General features: G+C 41.2%; 1 protein-coding gene across 3 annotated transcripts; it reads left to right on the plus strand.

Annotated features, from left to right (window-relative positions):
* The first annotated feature begins 379 nt into the window (after window positions 1–379).
* srrm2 (serine/arginine repetitive matrix 2) lies at window positions 380–14,579 on the plus strand. Of its 3 annotated transcripts, none has more exons than XM_088091015.1 (14): window positions 380–588; window positions 2,006–2,257; window positions 2,433–2,528; window positions 3,188–3,373; window positions 4,988–5,071; window positions 5,151–5,219; window positions 5,301–5,333; window positions 5,696–5,812; window positions 6,937–7,075; window positions 7,240–9,371; window positions 11,152–11,838; window positions 12,128–12,202; window positions 13,667–13,774; window positions 14,063–14,579. In XM_088091015.1, exons 2-14 carry the CDS (start codon window positions 2,010–2,012, stop codon window positions 14,115–14,117), a joined length of 4,029 nt encoding a protein of 1,342 aa, XP_087947141.1. In that variant the 5' UTR covers window positions 380–588; window positions 2,006–2,009; the 3' UTR covers window positions 14,118–14,579. The 3 variants fall into 3 exon arrangements, with proteins under 3 accessions (XP_087947141.1, XP_087947142.1, XP_042360678.2); XM_088091016.1 differs by having other exon boundaries at window positions 13,667–13,738; XM_042504744.2 differs by having other exon boundaries at window positions 5,154–5,219.
* The last annotated feature ends 1,045 nt before the right edge of the window (window positions 14,580–15,624 follow it).

Genomic DNA, 15,624 nt, shown 5'->3' on the forward strand with positions numbered 1-15,624 from the left:
ATAGGTATATTTGCTTTTTGCACCTTCCTTTTGGACTTTACTGCTAGTAATTATTGTTTCTATTTTGTTTTTTTTACACTGTCTTTATTTGTACATTTTCCTACGCTGCAAATGCTTGCATAAAATCCCTCATGATAAATCGACCACACTCAGCTTTTTCTAATATGTAATTATAGCTATTTGATACATACACAGACTCAAATACTCAAACCCATTCATATTTTTATTTATTTATCATGAAATATAAATAGACGGCGTCTTGTGCGTAATCTATACTTTTTTTCTTAACAATTCTAGATTTGTATTAAGCTATAAGAAGTGTACAATTTTACCCCAACACCTGAACGCACCACAGTTTAAAGTTAGCGTCCCGTGCGTATGACGTCACTTGGTTTTCATCTCGTTCCTCCTCTGGTTGGGGATCAGACCAGCTAACAGAGAGCTAACTAGCCGTATTTACTTCCCCCCCTACATTTCAGAAGTCCCAATTTATTACAAGTTCTGTTTATTGTGTGATTTAACAGGATATTATTTTATCGCCAAATTCCTTTCGACGCCGTTTTCTCTCCGCTGTCGGAGAAAACACTGGTACGTAACAAATACGTTAGCTTGCTAGCTTAGGTGGGAATTGTTCGCTACGCACAAGTGTGGTTGGGCCTTTTTGAAATATGTAGCATTAAATTCACCGCTTTGCCCGTTAAATTAAAAGTTAAAGAAGTGACTTTCAACCAAATTATAGCCAAATATTCCAATGTAGTATGTGATGGTTTGGCTCAGCTTTGAGTCAACATATATATGCTGCCGTACAGTCAGACGGAGCAACAGGCCCGTTCTGGCGCACGTGTTAATGCACGATAAAATTAACTTTAATCATGAAAACATACCCAAGATATGAATACGGATACACAATTAGACCTATCAAGAGACACGTAGTGTTTCAGAATGTGTACAGTATCCCTATGATAAGTCGCAAGAGACCTGTGCCACACTTAAAAATTGCCGCCGCCTGAATAATAGTTAGTGTTTCTGTGGTTTCATGAAACTGAGTTTATCTTTCTGCAGTTTTGTAAGCCACCTTCATACTATGCACGATTTAAAATACAGCCATGTCAATGTTCTTGAAACACTGCTAGTCAATATGTCAGCCATCTTAGAATAGCATGTCTCTCAGGTTTTTGTTTTTTTAATTGTAGCTTTTGTTTTTCATCTCTATTCCATTGTATGTTTGTTAAGTTAAAATACATCATGTATGTTTGATGTCAAGGGTGTTGGGTTTCAGTATTAATGATTCGACTTTTTTACTCTGTATTTTGGAGACATGCCCATTTAAAGATTTGTGTTAAAATGAAATCCTGAAATCTTTATGCTTTATATAGTCACTCTGAACCATCTGTGCTTCATGATGACACCATACAATTACAGGACGACAAGGGAAACCAATACTGTATCCCATGGGATTGTTACTTTTTACAAACATTGATTAATGCCCCAATTTACAATGTTTTATTACCTAATACCTCTAGTATTATTTAATTTAATACGTTTTGATGGTGCCTTACCATGTTACCCATTTTTATTATTATTATTACTACTCCTCTTACACTGCACCTAGTACTATACTTTTGTACCACACACTTGACTGCTCTGTAGTCCTGTATCACAATATATACCTGACACAAAGTAATAGTGCGTAATCACAGTATTCTATATTATTCTGGTGTGTGCTGTTTACATAGGACTACACTCGCTGCTGTTAATCATATCACGTTACACTACCTGGGAACTTGTTACTTTACCTCATAACTTTGTCTTTGATTGCACTTGAGTGGCTCATATTTTTTTTGCTTCTTCTCTATGCTAGTATGCTAGTAGTAGTTATGCTAGTTGTATTCACCTCTTATTTTATTTTATTTTTTCATTTATGATATCTCTGTTTATCTGTACTTATTTTTGTCCCTGTGCTATTAAATTGCTGAATTCCCCCTTATTTTTAATTTTTTTGCAGAGTCATGTACAATGGGATTGGCCTGACGACCCCGCGGGGCAGCGGCACCAATGGCTATGTACAACGCAACCTGTCGAGCCTGCGGGTCAAACGGCCGCGGGATGAGCGTGGTGGCGAACGTGATGAGAAGGACCGGGAGAGGCTGGAGAGTCAGCTCAACAGGCAGCCCAACGCTGACATCCTGGAGCACCAGCGGAAGAGGCAGCTTGAGGTCAAGTGTGCCGAGCTGCAGGACATGATGGAGGAGCAAGGGTAAGACATCAACTGTATTTTCACATCAGACTTTTGGACCCTCGGGTTTTGCTGACATGAATGGTGATATCAGAAATGAACCATTTGTGCATTCAGTTCCAGACTGCAACTGGAGACAAATTACAATGGAGGTATGTGTACAGTGTAAAATACTTTTCTCTGTTTGGGCGGTCAGGTACTCAGCTGAGGAAATCGAGGAGAAGGTGAACAGTTTCCGTATGATGCTTCAGGAGAAGCAGGAGCCAGCTCCCACAAGCACTGAGAGACCAACGTAAGCACAACGCAAAAACAGACAAGAACAGTTATGAACAGACAGTTCTGATGTAATAAAAGCTATGTGATCACTGTGGCTGCATCATAAGGTATTATTAGTTGTCATTGGTGCAAACAAATACTACAGGATGTAAATATTGAGGGACTTCAAGGTCCCTTTTTGGGGGAGGGGTTATTACCTTTAATTGATAGGACAGTGAGAGTGTGAAAGGGGTAGAGAGAGAGGGGAGACATGCAGCAAAAGGCTGAGGCCGGGCTCTAACCCACGGCCGCTGCGATAAGGACACATCCTCTGAACATGGGGCGCTGCTCTATCCACTGAGCCACCAGGCGCCCCGATATTGAGGCACTTTAATATTAAAATGTTAAACCCACATACTTCTACAATCAAAAATATGGTGAAATATAAACATTTTTTCACAAGTGGGTTGCTCAACATGTACTATTTCAGCATGATTGAACGTGCAGAAAAATGTGTTTGAGTTCAAAATGCAATAAAATCTAGAAAACATCAATTGTCTTTATCAAACTTTGAAGGCTGAAACAGCATTACAAGTATGTCAAATGTACTGTGCCACATAAAGTTCCTTTAAAGCATTTGATTTATTTGAGTTATTGTAGAGTGTCAGTAATACAAATCTGTTTGTTTTCCTTCAGGGTGACAGAGACTCATGCTCTGGCTGCAGCCAACCAGCAGAAGAATGACCGTCTTCGTGCTGCTTTTGGCATCGCCAGCGACTATGTGGACGGATCTTCCTTCCATGCTGACCGCAAGGAGAAAGAGAAGGAGAAGAGAGAACAGGAACGCATAGAGAGGGAGAGGCTGCAGCAGCAGAAATATACGTGAGTAGGACAAAACACAGACACAGTGCATATCAAATTAATGGCTTTTTCATTTTAATCTAGCAAAGTAACAGCTGAATGATGTAGCTAAAAATGATTGTCAGCATTTTACAGCCTTGGTAAAAAGACTTTAAAAAAGACAAAGTGAACATTTAATATACCGTGAGGAAGAGCTTTGCACACAGCTAGAAGTTAACATGTAGTCAGAGAAAATAAACCACTAGTGTACAGTTACACTAAGCCCATAAAAATATATGATCCATGTTTTTTAACACGGATAAGAGCAGTGCATTTGATTCAGTGCTTTATCAGCTTTTGGAGATTTTGAAACTACTTGAGTAACCCAACCTGATGAGTTAATTTTCTAGTCCTTCACTCTACAAATTTATAAACTGTATTTTGCATGAAAATGCAGTTTTTGGAAAGGCCAGTTATGGTAGTTTTCATGGATGTAATTTATTCTTAGAGCATACAGACATTAATCTTAAAACAAGCTTCCAGCTCTGAAGACGACACAGTTGCCAAATTGTCAGCTGATGGAATAAAGTTTATGCTGCATGTCTGTCCAAAGTGCATCTGCTTTTTAAGACATTGTCACATGTTGAATTTTTTTGTCAATCACAAAACCACAGTTAACGCATGAACAGCACCACTATGGCAACCTTCAAGTCAAGTCAGTTCTTTTATTAATAAAGCCCCATTAACTGTGTGTAATTGTGACTTTTCTATCACAAGAACTGTAGGCTGCCAATGGGCAAAGTGCAACCTTTTTTAGAGACCAAGTTGTCGCTGCCAAGTTTGCCTCTGTCATCGATCAGTGTCTGCTCACATAGGCAGGGCTGACTGCTGAAATTCACTGGTACATAAATATCTCAGGTTCCAGCAGATGGGTCAAAAGCAGAGCCCCGAGTGACTGAAATTATTAATAACTTACAGAAACATTGTGCGGTAATCCACCTTGTCCTCCCCTCTCTCTGTCACTGTTTCTCGCAAACACACACACGCTGCAGCGATTAATCCTCTCTGTCCTCATTCTTAAAAATTGTGTGCTACTCTAAAGCATAAAGCTGGTGGTTTGCCGGTCCCCAACCATACTCGGCATGTCACATAATCAGATATTTAGTGGGTGATAACCAATAGCACTGAAATGCCATAATTCTCAAATACCCAATTTGACACTGTGGTAAAAAGGAAAAATAATCCTATGAATTTAAGCATACACTCCTTCATTATAAAATTTGAATCTCACTCATCATCAATTCTTTGAATAAATCTAGATGTCTGTCTGTTGGAAGTATTTTACTAAAACTAGATGTCTTTCCTCCTTTTGTCTGAAAAGTTCATGGCACAGTTTGCATACTGGTTTTTGCAAATTTATTATTAATCCCTGATGATCTACCTAGAATGCTAAGTACTTCGATACACGACTCTTTCTGGGGTTTTTTTTATCCTCCGTCCTTTTCAATCCTTGTTTCTCATAATGAAAAACTCCTCCCACTCCTAGAAAGCCTTTAATTGGGGGAAAAACACATATTACAGTGTAATATGTTCACTTTTCACCCAGCGTTATTTCTGTTTTTGACTTAAGATCTGTTGCTCTCTTTGCTCTCTCAGGTTGGTGGAAGATTCAGACAACTCAGATTCTCCTCCCAAGAAGCGCAGTCGGAAGAAGAAGAAGAAAAACAAGAACAGAGACAGGTGAGAAAATTAACCAGATAAAAGCGGAAAGATTCCTGATAAAGAGTAAAAGTGACAGTTTTTTTCTTCCTTCTGTCAGCAGCTCAGAGAGTCCGTCCCCATCTCCTAGGCGAGAGAAGAAGAAATCCAAAAAGAAGAAAAAGAAACGGTATTCCATCAGTGGATTTTAATGTTACTTTTAATTATTTTGCATTGACCGTGATTATTGACTGTAACATTTTTGTTTCAGTGGGGCATCAGAAGAGGAGGAAGAAGAAGACAGGTAGGTGTTTGTGTCTACCTATCGTATCTGTGTTGCTATATAAGCATTCAGTAAAGCATTGTTTCTTTGTTTTTGTCTTGGCACAAAAAATGTAGTTTTATTTTAGTTTTCCCAATTTTCCTGGCACATTTTATACTGTAAATAGAAAATTGTATCGGAAAGAGGCTTAGGTTTGGTCCTTTTTCCGACAGCTATTGTTGCAAAACTGCTTTTTGTTAATATTGTGTTTATTTGGAATTGCCAAGCCTGCTTTTGTAATTTACTTTTAACAAATTGGGGGATTATTTGTGGCAGTTGAGTGGTACTGAATATATGGGATTACATTTAAATTTCTGTCCTGTCTGACCCTCACCCATCCAAAGCTCCTCTGATGAGAAGCAGAAAGTGTCAAAGAAGAAAAGAAAGAAGAGTGAAAGTTTGAGTCCTCCAAAAGCAAAGGCAGCACGACACAGGAGTGTCTCCTCCAGCTCTGCTCACAGGTATGAGATTCTATGATAATGATTATGTAATAAACATATTACTTTATTGAGAATCTGCGTTTCAAAAATGTATCCCAATCTGATGACCGAGCTAGAGGTAAACACACCTGCATCTGTGGTATCTTTAGCTTTAAGCACTGGGATGCATTTTGGATTTAGTAACAAAAACAAGAGTGGAGTGTTGAGTTACTACTCTTCATCCATAGCCTGTTTTGTTTTAAAAGACAGGAGAAGTTAATGACGTTAGTAACAGCAAAGCAGAACGTACTAAAGACATGTAGACCAACCTCTGACATTCACAGAGTAGTGGTGGTCAGTGCGTATTTGTATGATTCAGTGACTATTAGCCGAGACGTTTGTGTAAACATTCAGAATCCTTTATTGGACTGTTTTGGGGTAAACTTGATAGAAATCCGTTTTCCAGGCAGGGACACCTCATGATATGCATCAGACGTCAACTGACTAATGGATTTGGCCAATAGGACGTGTTACAAATGTGTATCTGTGGAGCTGAAGAGGGGAGTGTTGTGTAGAATCAGGCAGAAAGGAGCTGATCACTGGGTACAGCTACAATTATTCACTGGACCACAAAAGCACGGACAGCCCTATAAATATGAAAGTTTGTGGCTGAGACCTTCTTACTGAGTGATAAAGTTGCACCATTAGTCACCCAATAACCGCCAGTGTGAGTGATGAAGTTACACCGGTGGTTGGCAGAATGTTGCCATTTCCTGTATCCATCTTAAAAAGCCCTCTAGCGTCTCATATGAAATCCAGCCATAAACTAGGTTTTGACCTGGTCTTGTTTTTATGAATCATTTTGTAAATAGAAACTTATTCCACTCTAATGTATCTTTTTTACAAATAACATTTGATTTTTTCATCCCTGTCAAATACCAATTACAAAATACCAAAGTCAGTAAAATATTTCATCTTTGATCACTGTTTTGCATGGAGGCTTCTTCCACAAAGTCAAGGTAATGTCATTGTGCGCCTGAGAATATCAGGTTGACTTTGAGGGAAAATGACAGCTCAAAAAAAAGTAACACGATATCAGCAGATTAATCAGCTCTCTGCTTTTTTATGCTTCAAACTCTAAAAACCTTTTTTCCCTCTTATAACAGCCAATCTCCAGCTCCGCCGAGATCACGTAAACAGGACCAAACTGCAAGAAAAGCTGATGAAGGTAGAAAAGGGAGATCCCCAGACAGGAGGAGACGAGACTTTGAGGAGCACAGCCCTCATCATCAGGGAGGAGAAGGGGTAAGGCTGAGGCTGCTGCACTGGACCACACTTTCTTTAGGATATGTGTCTTTTGCTCAAAGGTTCCCAAACTAAATTTAAAGTGATTCATTTGATCATATAACTATTATTTACATAGAATTGTGTGGAAAATTAAACCAGCAAATTTTTCCTCTGTTGTCTAGAAGAGGCCCAATCTTGACAGAGAAAAACAGCGGCCGAGTGAGATGGAGAAGACCTCCTCTAAGAAGAGACATGACTCCTCATCCCCTTCTCCACCACCACAGACAGAAAAAAGCAGGGAGAGGGAGAAAGGGAGGCATTCCAGGAGTAAAGAAATTGAAAAAAGGAGGCGTTCCAGGAGCGTAGAAGACGAGAGAGAGAAAGGGAGGCGTTCAAGAAGCAGAGAGATGGAGAAAAGGAGGCGTTCCAGGAGCATAGAAAAAGAAAGGGGTAGAGGAAGGAGTCCCAGAAGCAAAGAGATGGAGAAAGGAAGGAGATCCAGGAGCAAAGAGATGGAGAAAGGAAGGAGATCCAGGAGCAGAGACAACGAGAGAGGGAGGCGTTCAAGGAGCCGAGAAAATGAGAGGGAGAAAGGGAGGCGCTCCAGAAGCAGAGAAGCAGAGAAAGGGAGGCATTCAAGGAGCAGAGAAGTGGAGAAAGGCAGTCTTTCAAAAAGCAGAGAAACAGAGAAAGGGAGGCGTTCAAGAAGCAGAGAAAAGAGGGACAAAGGAAAGGAGAGTGTTCCTCAGAGGACAAGACATGACTCGTCCTCATCTGGTTCTCCTTCTCCACCACCTCCACCCAAACAGGAGGCAAGGAGGGGAAGGAGCAGAGACAATGTGCGGGAAAAAGACAGGAATAGACAGGAGAAAAAGACGAGACACGACTCCTCATCCCCCTCGCCTCCCCCTGAGAAGGAGAGGGCCAGGAGGGAGAGGAGCGGAGAGAGGGAGCGCAGGACTGACCGAGATTTGCACTCAAGGGCACCAAATGAAAGAGACAACAGGAGAGACACTGGCAAGAGACAGGAGAGAGAGGTATCCCCTTTCCAACAGAAAAATGACAGGAGGAGGGATGGAGGACACCAGTCCCGCAACTCTCCGTCACCACCCTCTCGCGCACCTATCACTAATGGGCGGCAAAGAGAAAGGGAAGACGAGAAGAGAAGAGAAAAAGACAGGGAGAGTGTTAACGAGAGGGACAGGCATCTGAACAGTCAGAGGGAACAAGACAGAGAGCGAGGTCAAGAGAGCGCCAGAAAGAGAGACGAGGCTGTGCGATCGACCGCAGAAAGTAGGCGAGATGGGTCGAGACCTGCCGAGAAAGGCAGGAGCGAAAGACCAGAGATAAACGAGAGGCAGGAGAGGACAAGGAGCCCTCCGAGGAAGGAGAAACGGGATGACAAAGAGAAACAAGCGGAGAAAAAAAGACAGAGGAGCAGCAGCAGTAGCAGCAGCGGTAGCAGCAGCAGCAGCAGTAGCAGCAGTGATAGTGACAGTGACAGCTCCTCGTCCTCCTCTTCATCCTCCTCTTCCTCTTCGTCCTCATCCTCTGAAGATGAGGGCAAACTGAAGAAGGCCAGGGCAGCAGGGAAGGAAAAAAGCAGTTCCTCAAAAAGTGCGCCATCTGCCATCGGTGCTGCAGTTCAGCGGTATTTAGCCAATGGTAGAAAGGAAAGCCCCGTCTCTGCTTCAGAGGGTGATGGGATTCGACGAGCTCAGAAGGAGAGAGAATGTGGAAGAGACAAACGTGAGAGGGACAGCGCTCCCCACAGAGCTGCTGCAGAGACCCGCAAAAAAGGTCAGGAGCGATATAGCCCCACACAAATGGACAGCCCCACTCCACCTCCTTCCCCCTCCAGCAGAGCCGACGCCAGCAGAGGCAACAGCAGATACTCTTCCTCTGAGGCCGAGGCAGAGCGGTCGAGGGTGGAGGCCAAAGCTGGGGAGAGGGAGAGGGGCAGGGAGAGGGACACAGCCAAGAGGCCTGCAAGGTCCAGCCCCTCTGCCAGGAGGTCACACTCTCCACCTCAGAAAACCTCCACCACCTCCCCAGCACGTCGCACTCCACCAAAGCAGTATCAGGACCCCCTGCCCCGATCCAGGAGAGCCTCTCCTCCTCCAGCCTGGTCAGACCGGGAGAGAGAGAGACAGAGGGACAGAGAGAGGGAGAAGGAGAGGGACAGAGAGCGTGAAAGAGAGAGAGAAAAGGACAGAGAACGCGAGCGGATCGCCAGGAGGAGCAGGTCCAGAAGCCCAAGAAGGCGCAGCAGGTCCAGGTCTAGAAGTCCAAGAAGGCGAAGCCCCCCCAACAGGTAATATGAAAACTTTCATCTTCATATACTCAGTCTTTGCTGTTCTATACACCTGGCTACCCCTGAAAGATATATTTCACTGATATAAAGAGAGTGCTCACATAAAACTCCTTTTCTGCAGTAGAAAGATGCAAATACTTTTGAGATAGCCGCGACGTGACCAGAGAAAACAGCTCAAGAGGTAGAAAGCCTACAACTACCAGAATGCATCACACCTTATCACATCTCCTGCTGGTGGATGACATAATGTGAACTGGTCAGAGTGAAACAATGGTGACTGTCTGGTAACAAACAATCTCGCATTACAGTTAAACTCGAATCTAAAACATGTTTCTGGAAACATTTGAGGTGAGAAATATACAACACAGTGACAGAATCTTTGTTTATATTTGTTTTCTTCCTTTCTTTTTTTAATTTTCAGAATTTTACATACAATAATGGCATAGCCAGTTTTTTTGCTGTTGATTACAAAGATTATTGTAATACACTTTTGATATAATTGAAACTGTTTTAAACCAGCATTACATAAATACTCTATTTAGAAATATATTTACAAGAGTAAATCAAATATAAAGCCACATATATATGTGTACATATGCGCACACACACACACACACTCCTGCATGTATATGAATACACATTTGCATATGTGCACATACATTCATCCACATGTACATATATGTGCACACATACATCTATATGCCTCTTACTCCCACATATTAAGGGGAAAAAAAGAGCACGTTAAAAGAAACAGATAAATGAATCATAGAAAATACAACATAAATAAGAAAAAAGTAAATAAAATCGAATCTTTGTTTATATTTGATCAGTGCTGCTTAGATTTACTGTCTGATCTTGTTTTCGGCTTCTGTTTTCACCGTGCAGGAGGCACCTTGGGCTCACTTCCTGTTCACAAACTCTCACTATTACAGCTATACGAGGCATTTAAATATGTTTCTGGAAACATTTTTTGCAAGAAATGGGCAGTGCGATAATATAGTCTTGAGCCAACGAAACTCCTTCAGATGACAGATTTTCGGGATTGGGAGGAGTTTCTCTGTGGGGGAAAGAGGGGACATCTAGGCACTGGTTAAATGGAGGGAGTTTTACCACAGTTCATTTACGCATACTACCCACATTGTTTTGATACAAAGCTAGCGTCAAATTAGCAAAATATCCTTTTTAAATAAATGTCATATCTGATTAGTGATACATGGGTTTGACGTGCAGATTACCAGTGCTGGGGAGCTACTTTGAAAGAATAGCTTTGTAAGCTACCAGTTACTTAACACTGAAAGAAGCTGACATACAGCAAAGCTGCAAGTGGGAGAAATCTATATTAAAACTAGTTAACTAAAGGTAGCTACTCAGAAAAAGTAGTTAAAACACCTGTGTGTAAATAATCAAAATGACAATGTGCATGTGATATGAAACTTTGACAAAATATAACAAAAAGTCAAATAATTTATTGCAAAAAGTCACTTTTTCACAGGTCATACACAAACCAATAACAAAATACCTCGCTTTTCACAGGAAAGTGCTGGAACGTCAGCTTTGGTTTTGTTTTAGAAGCATCAAATTATGATTTTTTTTAAGTTGTAGATAAAAGATTAGCTCTTATCAACCTCATCATTTACTCTGATGTTATCAGAGAGCTAATCTTTATGCGGGGGCATTTTCATCAGTTTTTTATTGGACAGTTTGACAGTTAAGAGATAGACAGGTAACAGTGTAAAAAACAGGGTATCTAAATCATCTGTCTTATATTGTCCTCTTCCAGGTCCCGTCGCTCTCCCTCCCCGCAGCGGCAAAGGAGGAGCAGTCACTCCCTGTCCCGAGAAAGAGCGAGAGAGCGGGAACAAGAGAGGATCAGACAGAGGGAGGCAGAACAAGAGAGAGAGAGGGTGAAGGAGCATCTGCCCCCAAAAGATGTCCCACAACCCCGCAGATCCTCCTCGTCCTCCTCATCTTCCTCTAGCTCCTCCTCCTCCTCTTCATCCTCACCATCACCACAGAGAGAGATGAAAGACACAAAAGCATCAACAGAGAGAGACAGGAGAACAGAGCGAGAGGACGAGAAGAGAGACGGAGAGCAGAAAAGTCGTTCTTCCTCTTCACATCCCTCCAGAGACTCATCCCATGCCCCAACCTCAGGTAGGAGAGGCTCCCAGTCAGACTCCAGGCGCTCTGATGCGCCCTCCAGAAGGTCTCCAGCTGGCAGCCAACCAGAAACCAAACAGCTGTCACGAGATTCAAGCTGGAAGCAGTCGCCAGTGACGGCCCCTCCGCAGTCAGACCAAACGGTCAGAAGAGAGAGCGCTGTAAACGGGAAGGAGGCGAATGCAAACAAGAAAGACAACATGAGCAGCAGCTCCAGCTCCTCCTCTTCGTCCTCATCGTCCTCTTCTTCCTCCTCTTCATCATCCTCCTCAGACAGCTCTGACTCTGAAGTGGAGCAAGGCAAAGGGTAAGCCGAGCTGTGTGAGATAACTGTCAATTTTACTTATTCTCTAGTCCGATATCACAACACAACACACATCTATTGCACAAATTGCACACATCTGTCGCACAAAATTGCACAAATTGTGCAATAGATGTCTTGTGCACGGGGTAGACCAACATACTAAAAGAGCACAAGACACAGAAGTATCCAGGACTCTATTTTTAAGATCAAATAATAAAAAACAATTGTTTTTACTGATAATTCATAAATTACTTCCCAGGTATTAATAATTACCCTTGTTGCTTTTTCACAGGAAGACAGGCAAACCTCAAAGTTCTCCTTCCTCGTCCTCGTCGTCAGAGAATGAAAAGGAAACTAAGAAAAAGAGGTAACACAAAAACAACTGAAAACTTGGAGTCGCTACTTCACAGAGCTTCATTTCTGGTTTTCTTGTCGCTGCTGTACATGGCAATGATGCTTTATGCTACATAAATTATTATTGTGAAATATCTGCGACCGGTTGTACAAAATCTCCATAGTTTTTCCACTTGACAAACACTCCACCTTTTTTAAGGGTGTTTTTTTTGGGGGGGGGGGGGGCATTTTTCCCAAAAAATAGTGGATAGGTGAGAATTTTAAGTGTGAAAGGATTTTTATACCTGGGTATGAGTTAAATTAGAAATGGTGTCTTCATTACATAGTTTATCCATAAAAAAATGGCTAACCAGTGACGGAGTCAAAGTCAAAATGTGACAAAACAGCGTTTCTAGTAAGTAATTAGGCTAATAGAGCACAGAAGCACTTTCTACAGTTGTTCCACCTTCTCCTCCTATCTCACTGCTACCTCTCTCTCTCTCTATCTCTCAAACACACACACACACACACACACACACACACACACCTTGAAGGCATTGCAGTGCCGCTTGTCTCCTTTTTAAGCTCGTGTCTTGAGCTCTCATTGGCTGTAGTTCTCCAAGTCTCTGACAGGTCCAGATATTTAACCTTCTAGAAAATCTGCGGTGCGTCCGTGCTGAATTAGTGAGCCTCTCGGCTTCATCAGTTCACACACAGCGCTTGAGAGCCAATTTGCAAGTGCTGAGCCGATGCTGATTTGCCTCTGATCTTTAGCTTTTGTCTGGGCGCTCCAAAAAGTGTTGGCAAGTGGAAAATCAGGGCTAAAGTTGTGCAGTGTCAACTTGGTGTAAGAGAGAACTAATATTTTTTTCACATTTTACTCTGTACAATGATACTTATGAAAACATTTCCTTAAAAAAATATAATTATTGTTAATAACGGTTAATATTTATTGTTGATCAAATTTTGTAAATGCAGTATTATTTATCAGCCCTAAAATAAAGTACTGGTCTGACTCAACTCACCCGTCTAAAATCCAGCATGATGAGCTCTCAGGTTTCCTCTCTGAATCACTTACCATCAAACTCCTTAATGACTTGGATAGAACCACAGCTTAAAAATACACAAGAGATTAATATATGTATGCATTGATTGAGGATCCTCATATCATGTATAACAATCCACTGTGGTATCATTGGGTCGAGCCGTATTGATTGTCCATGAATCAGCAGCTGGAATAGGACAACACTGAGGACGGCTCTCACATCAGCAGCGTTTAGCTTCTCATTCTTCCTTGTAAAGATTCTTCATGACGGGATGAAAATACTGATTGTTCAATAAGTAAATAATGTTTTTAAAACATTGATTTTGCCGCACTTACTACATCCCCAACTGATATTTGGCTATCAGCTTTTACCTGTGATGAAATTTAAACAGGACTTCTTCAGTAATGTTTTGCTCTGAGACTTTGATTGACAGTTCTGTTTCTCCCTCACAGTCCCGCCATGCCTCGCAGGGTGCCGGCTGATTCACTGAGAGATTCTCGCTCGCTCAGCTATTCTCCTCCAAGGTATATGAGAGCAGCACAGCACTCGCCGAGCCGCAGGTCTGTAGTCAGTGCACGGCTATTAAAGAGCGTGTCAACAGCTTTACCAAAGCAGTCTAGTTCCAGTTCTTATCATCCTGTGTGTTTCAAAGCAAACAGTAAAAAGCTAGCTTCATGAAGTTTATGTATCATCATGATTTATAGCTTTTTCCTGTTTGATGCTTTCGTGTTTGTTTATTGTTTGTTTATTGTTTGCTTGTTACAAAAATGTTTATTTGACAGTTCACCATTGACACCTTTTATAAAAAAAAAAAAAAAAATTATTTTCCTCTTTTTCCTTCCTCGTAGGAGTGGCAGCAGGCAGTCGCCAAGCCGCTCATCAAGCAACAGACGAAGGAAATGAGCTGTCAGCTTCAGGCCCTTCACTTCTCCTTCTGTGTTGTTTAAATGTTCACCTCCGGCTGGTTTGAACTGGACTATAACATGGACCTCACAGCCAGCGGTCAGTAGATAATCCTCCGCGAACGTCAGAGGAGTCGTTTTGGTTCTGAGCCACCACACAGTAATCAACAATGCGTTTGTTTTTTAAGCAGCGATGACCCGAGGCTGGCTTGTACATTTCTTTTTATGAGCTCAATAAGAAGCGTACACATTCACACACGCAAACACAGTTAAGTAAAATGTAACCCTAACAATGTTCCTCTGTACTTGTACTGTTTGTTGCGTTCTATCTGTAGATATGAGCTGTCTGTATTTTGGTTATTATCATGTAACAGACTCAGATTTCCATTTAATGTGAGCAGAAACTGAAATGTGGTTAATTTCTTTGTTGAAAATGGTTAATTAAAGGCAATTGTACATTTTATTTGTGTGGAATCTGTCTATTTGGTTACTGTGGGACATTAAGCGTAAAGTATAGGGTTTAGTGAAGAGTATTTTCCCTCTTATCAACAAATCTAATGAAAAGTACACTGTGTATTAAAGCCTGATTTATCTTCTTCCTCTGTGCCAATAGAGCTCCATTGCTGTCCAAAAACTATTAACACATTAAGTGACCATACTGATGCGCAGGGTGACATGTTTCTTCATTGATCTTTGACTCTATCTCACACGCAACTCCTGCTACCCCAAATACTCACTAGAGCACCAAATGTGGATCAATCCGCAGCTGAAAATAGTCCCCAGCAAATGCACCTTTTTCTCCTGTATTATTTTTGATCTTCAGTAGTCAGCTGTTTTGGGAAATAATTAGCCTTCATATATTTGCCAGTTGGTTTTAAAAATGTATGTGTTCAATAGGTTGAGAGAGACTAAGAAACTGTTAATTTTGGTTTTGTTGGGATTTGTTAAGTAAAAATGTTCGATACATTCGAAGATATTTGTGTTATCCCTAAACATTGTCAATGCTGTAGGCCCATCATTACAAATTTAACTAAAGTGATTTAATTTAGTTAAAACCCACAGCATGTAATTTGAAACTGCAATAGTAGATAGTGTTGCTATGCATTTTTATTAAACTCTGCAGTCATAAAACAGGCATCTTAGTATCTTTCTTGTACATCTTTAGTATTTCTTAGAGTAAACAACATATAGCTTAAATTAGATGATGAGAAATATGTATGTTTTTTTTCTAATTTTCAAGTGACTTTAAGGGGAAAGTTTAGGTCAAATTCATATTTAAAGAGGTTGTTACCCCAACTGAGCTGTGTGTATGTAATTATATGTATGAGACACATTTTAGGTATTGAGCAGCTTTAAATCTTGTACAAAGACAGGTATACTAAACTGTTTCTTTGGGATTCATTCTAATTCATAGCTTCTTATGTTTTTCTGACATTTTTACAACATGTCCAAGCTGTTTGTATGAGGGTGAACAGGCTGAAGACGGAAAGATTACTCATGTAAACTGT

The sequence above is a fragment of the Plectropomus leopardus genome, chromosome 18 (assembly GCF_026936395.1).
Source record: "Plectropomus leopardus strain MGB_pleo_1.0 chromosome 18, ASM2693639v1, whole genome shotgun sequence".
In the NCBI taxonomy this organism is placed as follows: domain Eukaryota; kingdom Metazoa; phylum Chordata; class Actinopteri; order Perciformes; family Serranidae; genus Plectropomus; species Plectropomus leopardus.

What these genes read in the sequence shown, in the direction of transcription:
- srrm2 (XM_088091015.1), top strand. Translation starts at nt 2,010, where the DNA reads ATGTACAATGGGATTGGCCTGACGACCCCGCGGGGCAGCGGCACCAAT. An exon ending in ACAAGCACTGAGAGACCAAC is followed by an intron (nt 2,529 to 3,187) that starts GTAAGCACAACG and finishes GTTTTCCTTCAG; the next exon opens with GGTGACAGAGACTCATGCTC. An exon ending in AGGCGAAGCCCCCCCAACAG is followed by an intron (nt 9,372 to 11,151) that starts GTAATATGAAAA and finishes GTCCTCTTCCAG; the next exon opens with GTCCCGTCGCTCTCCCTCCC.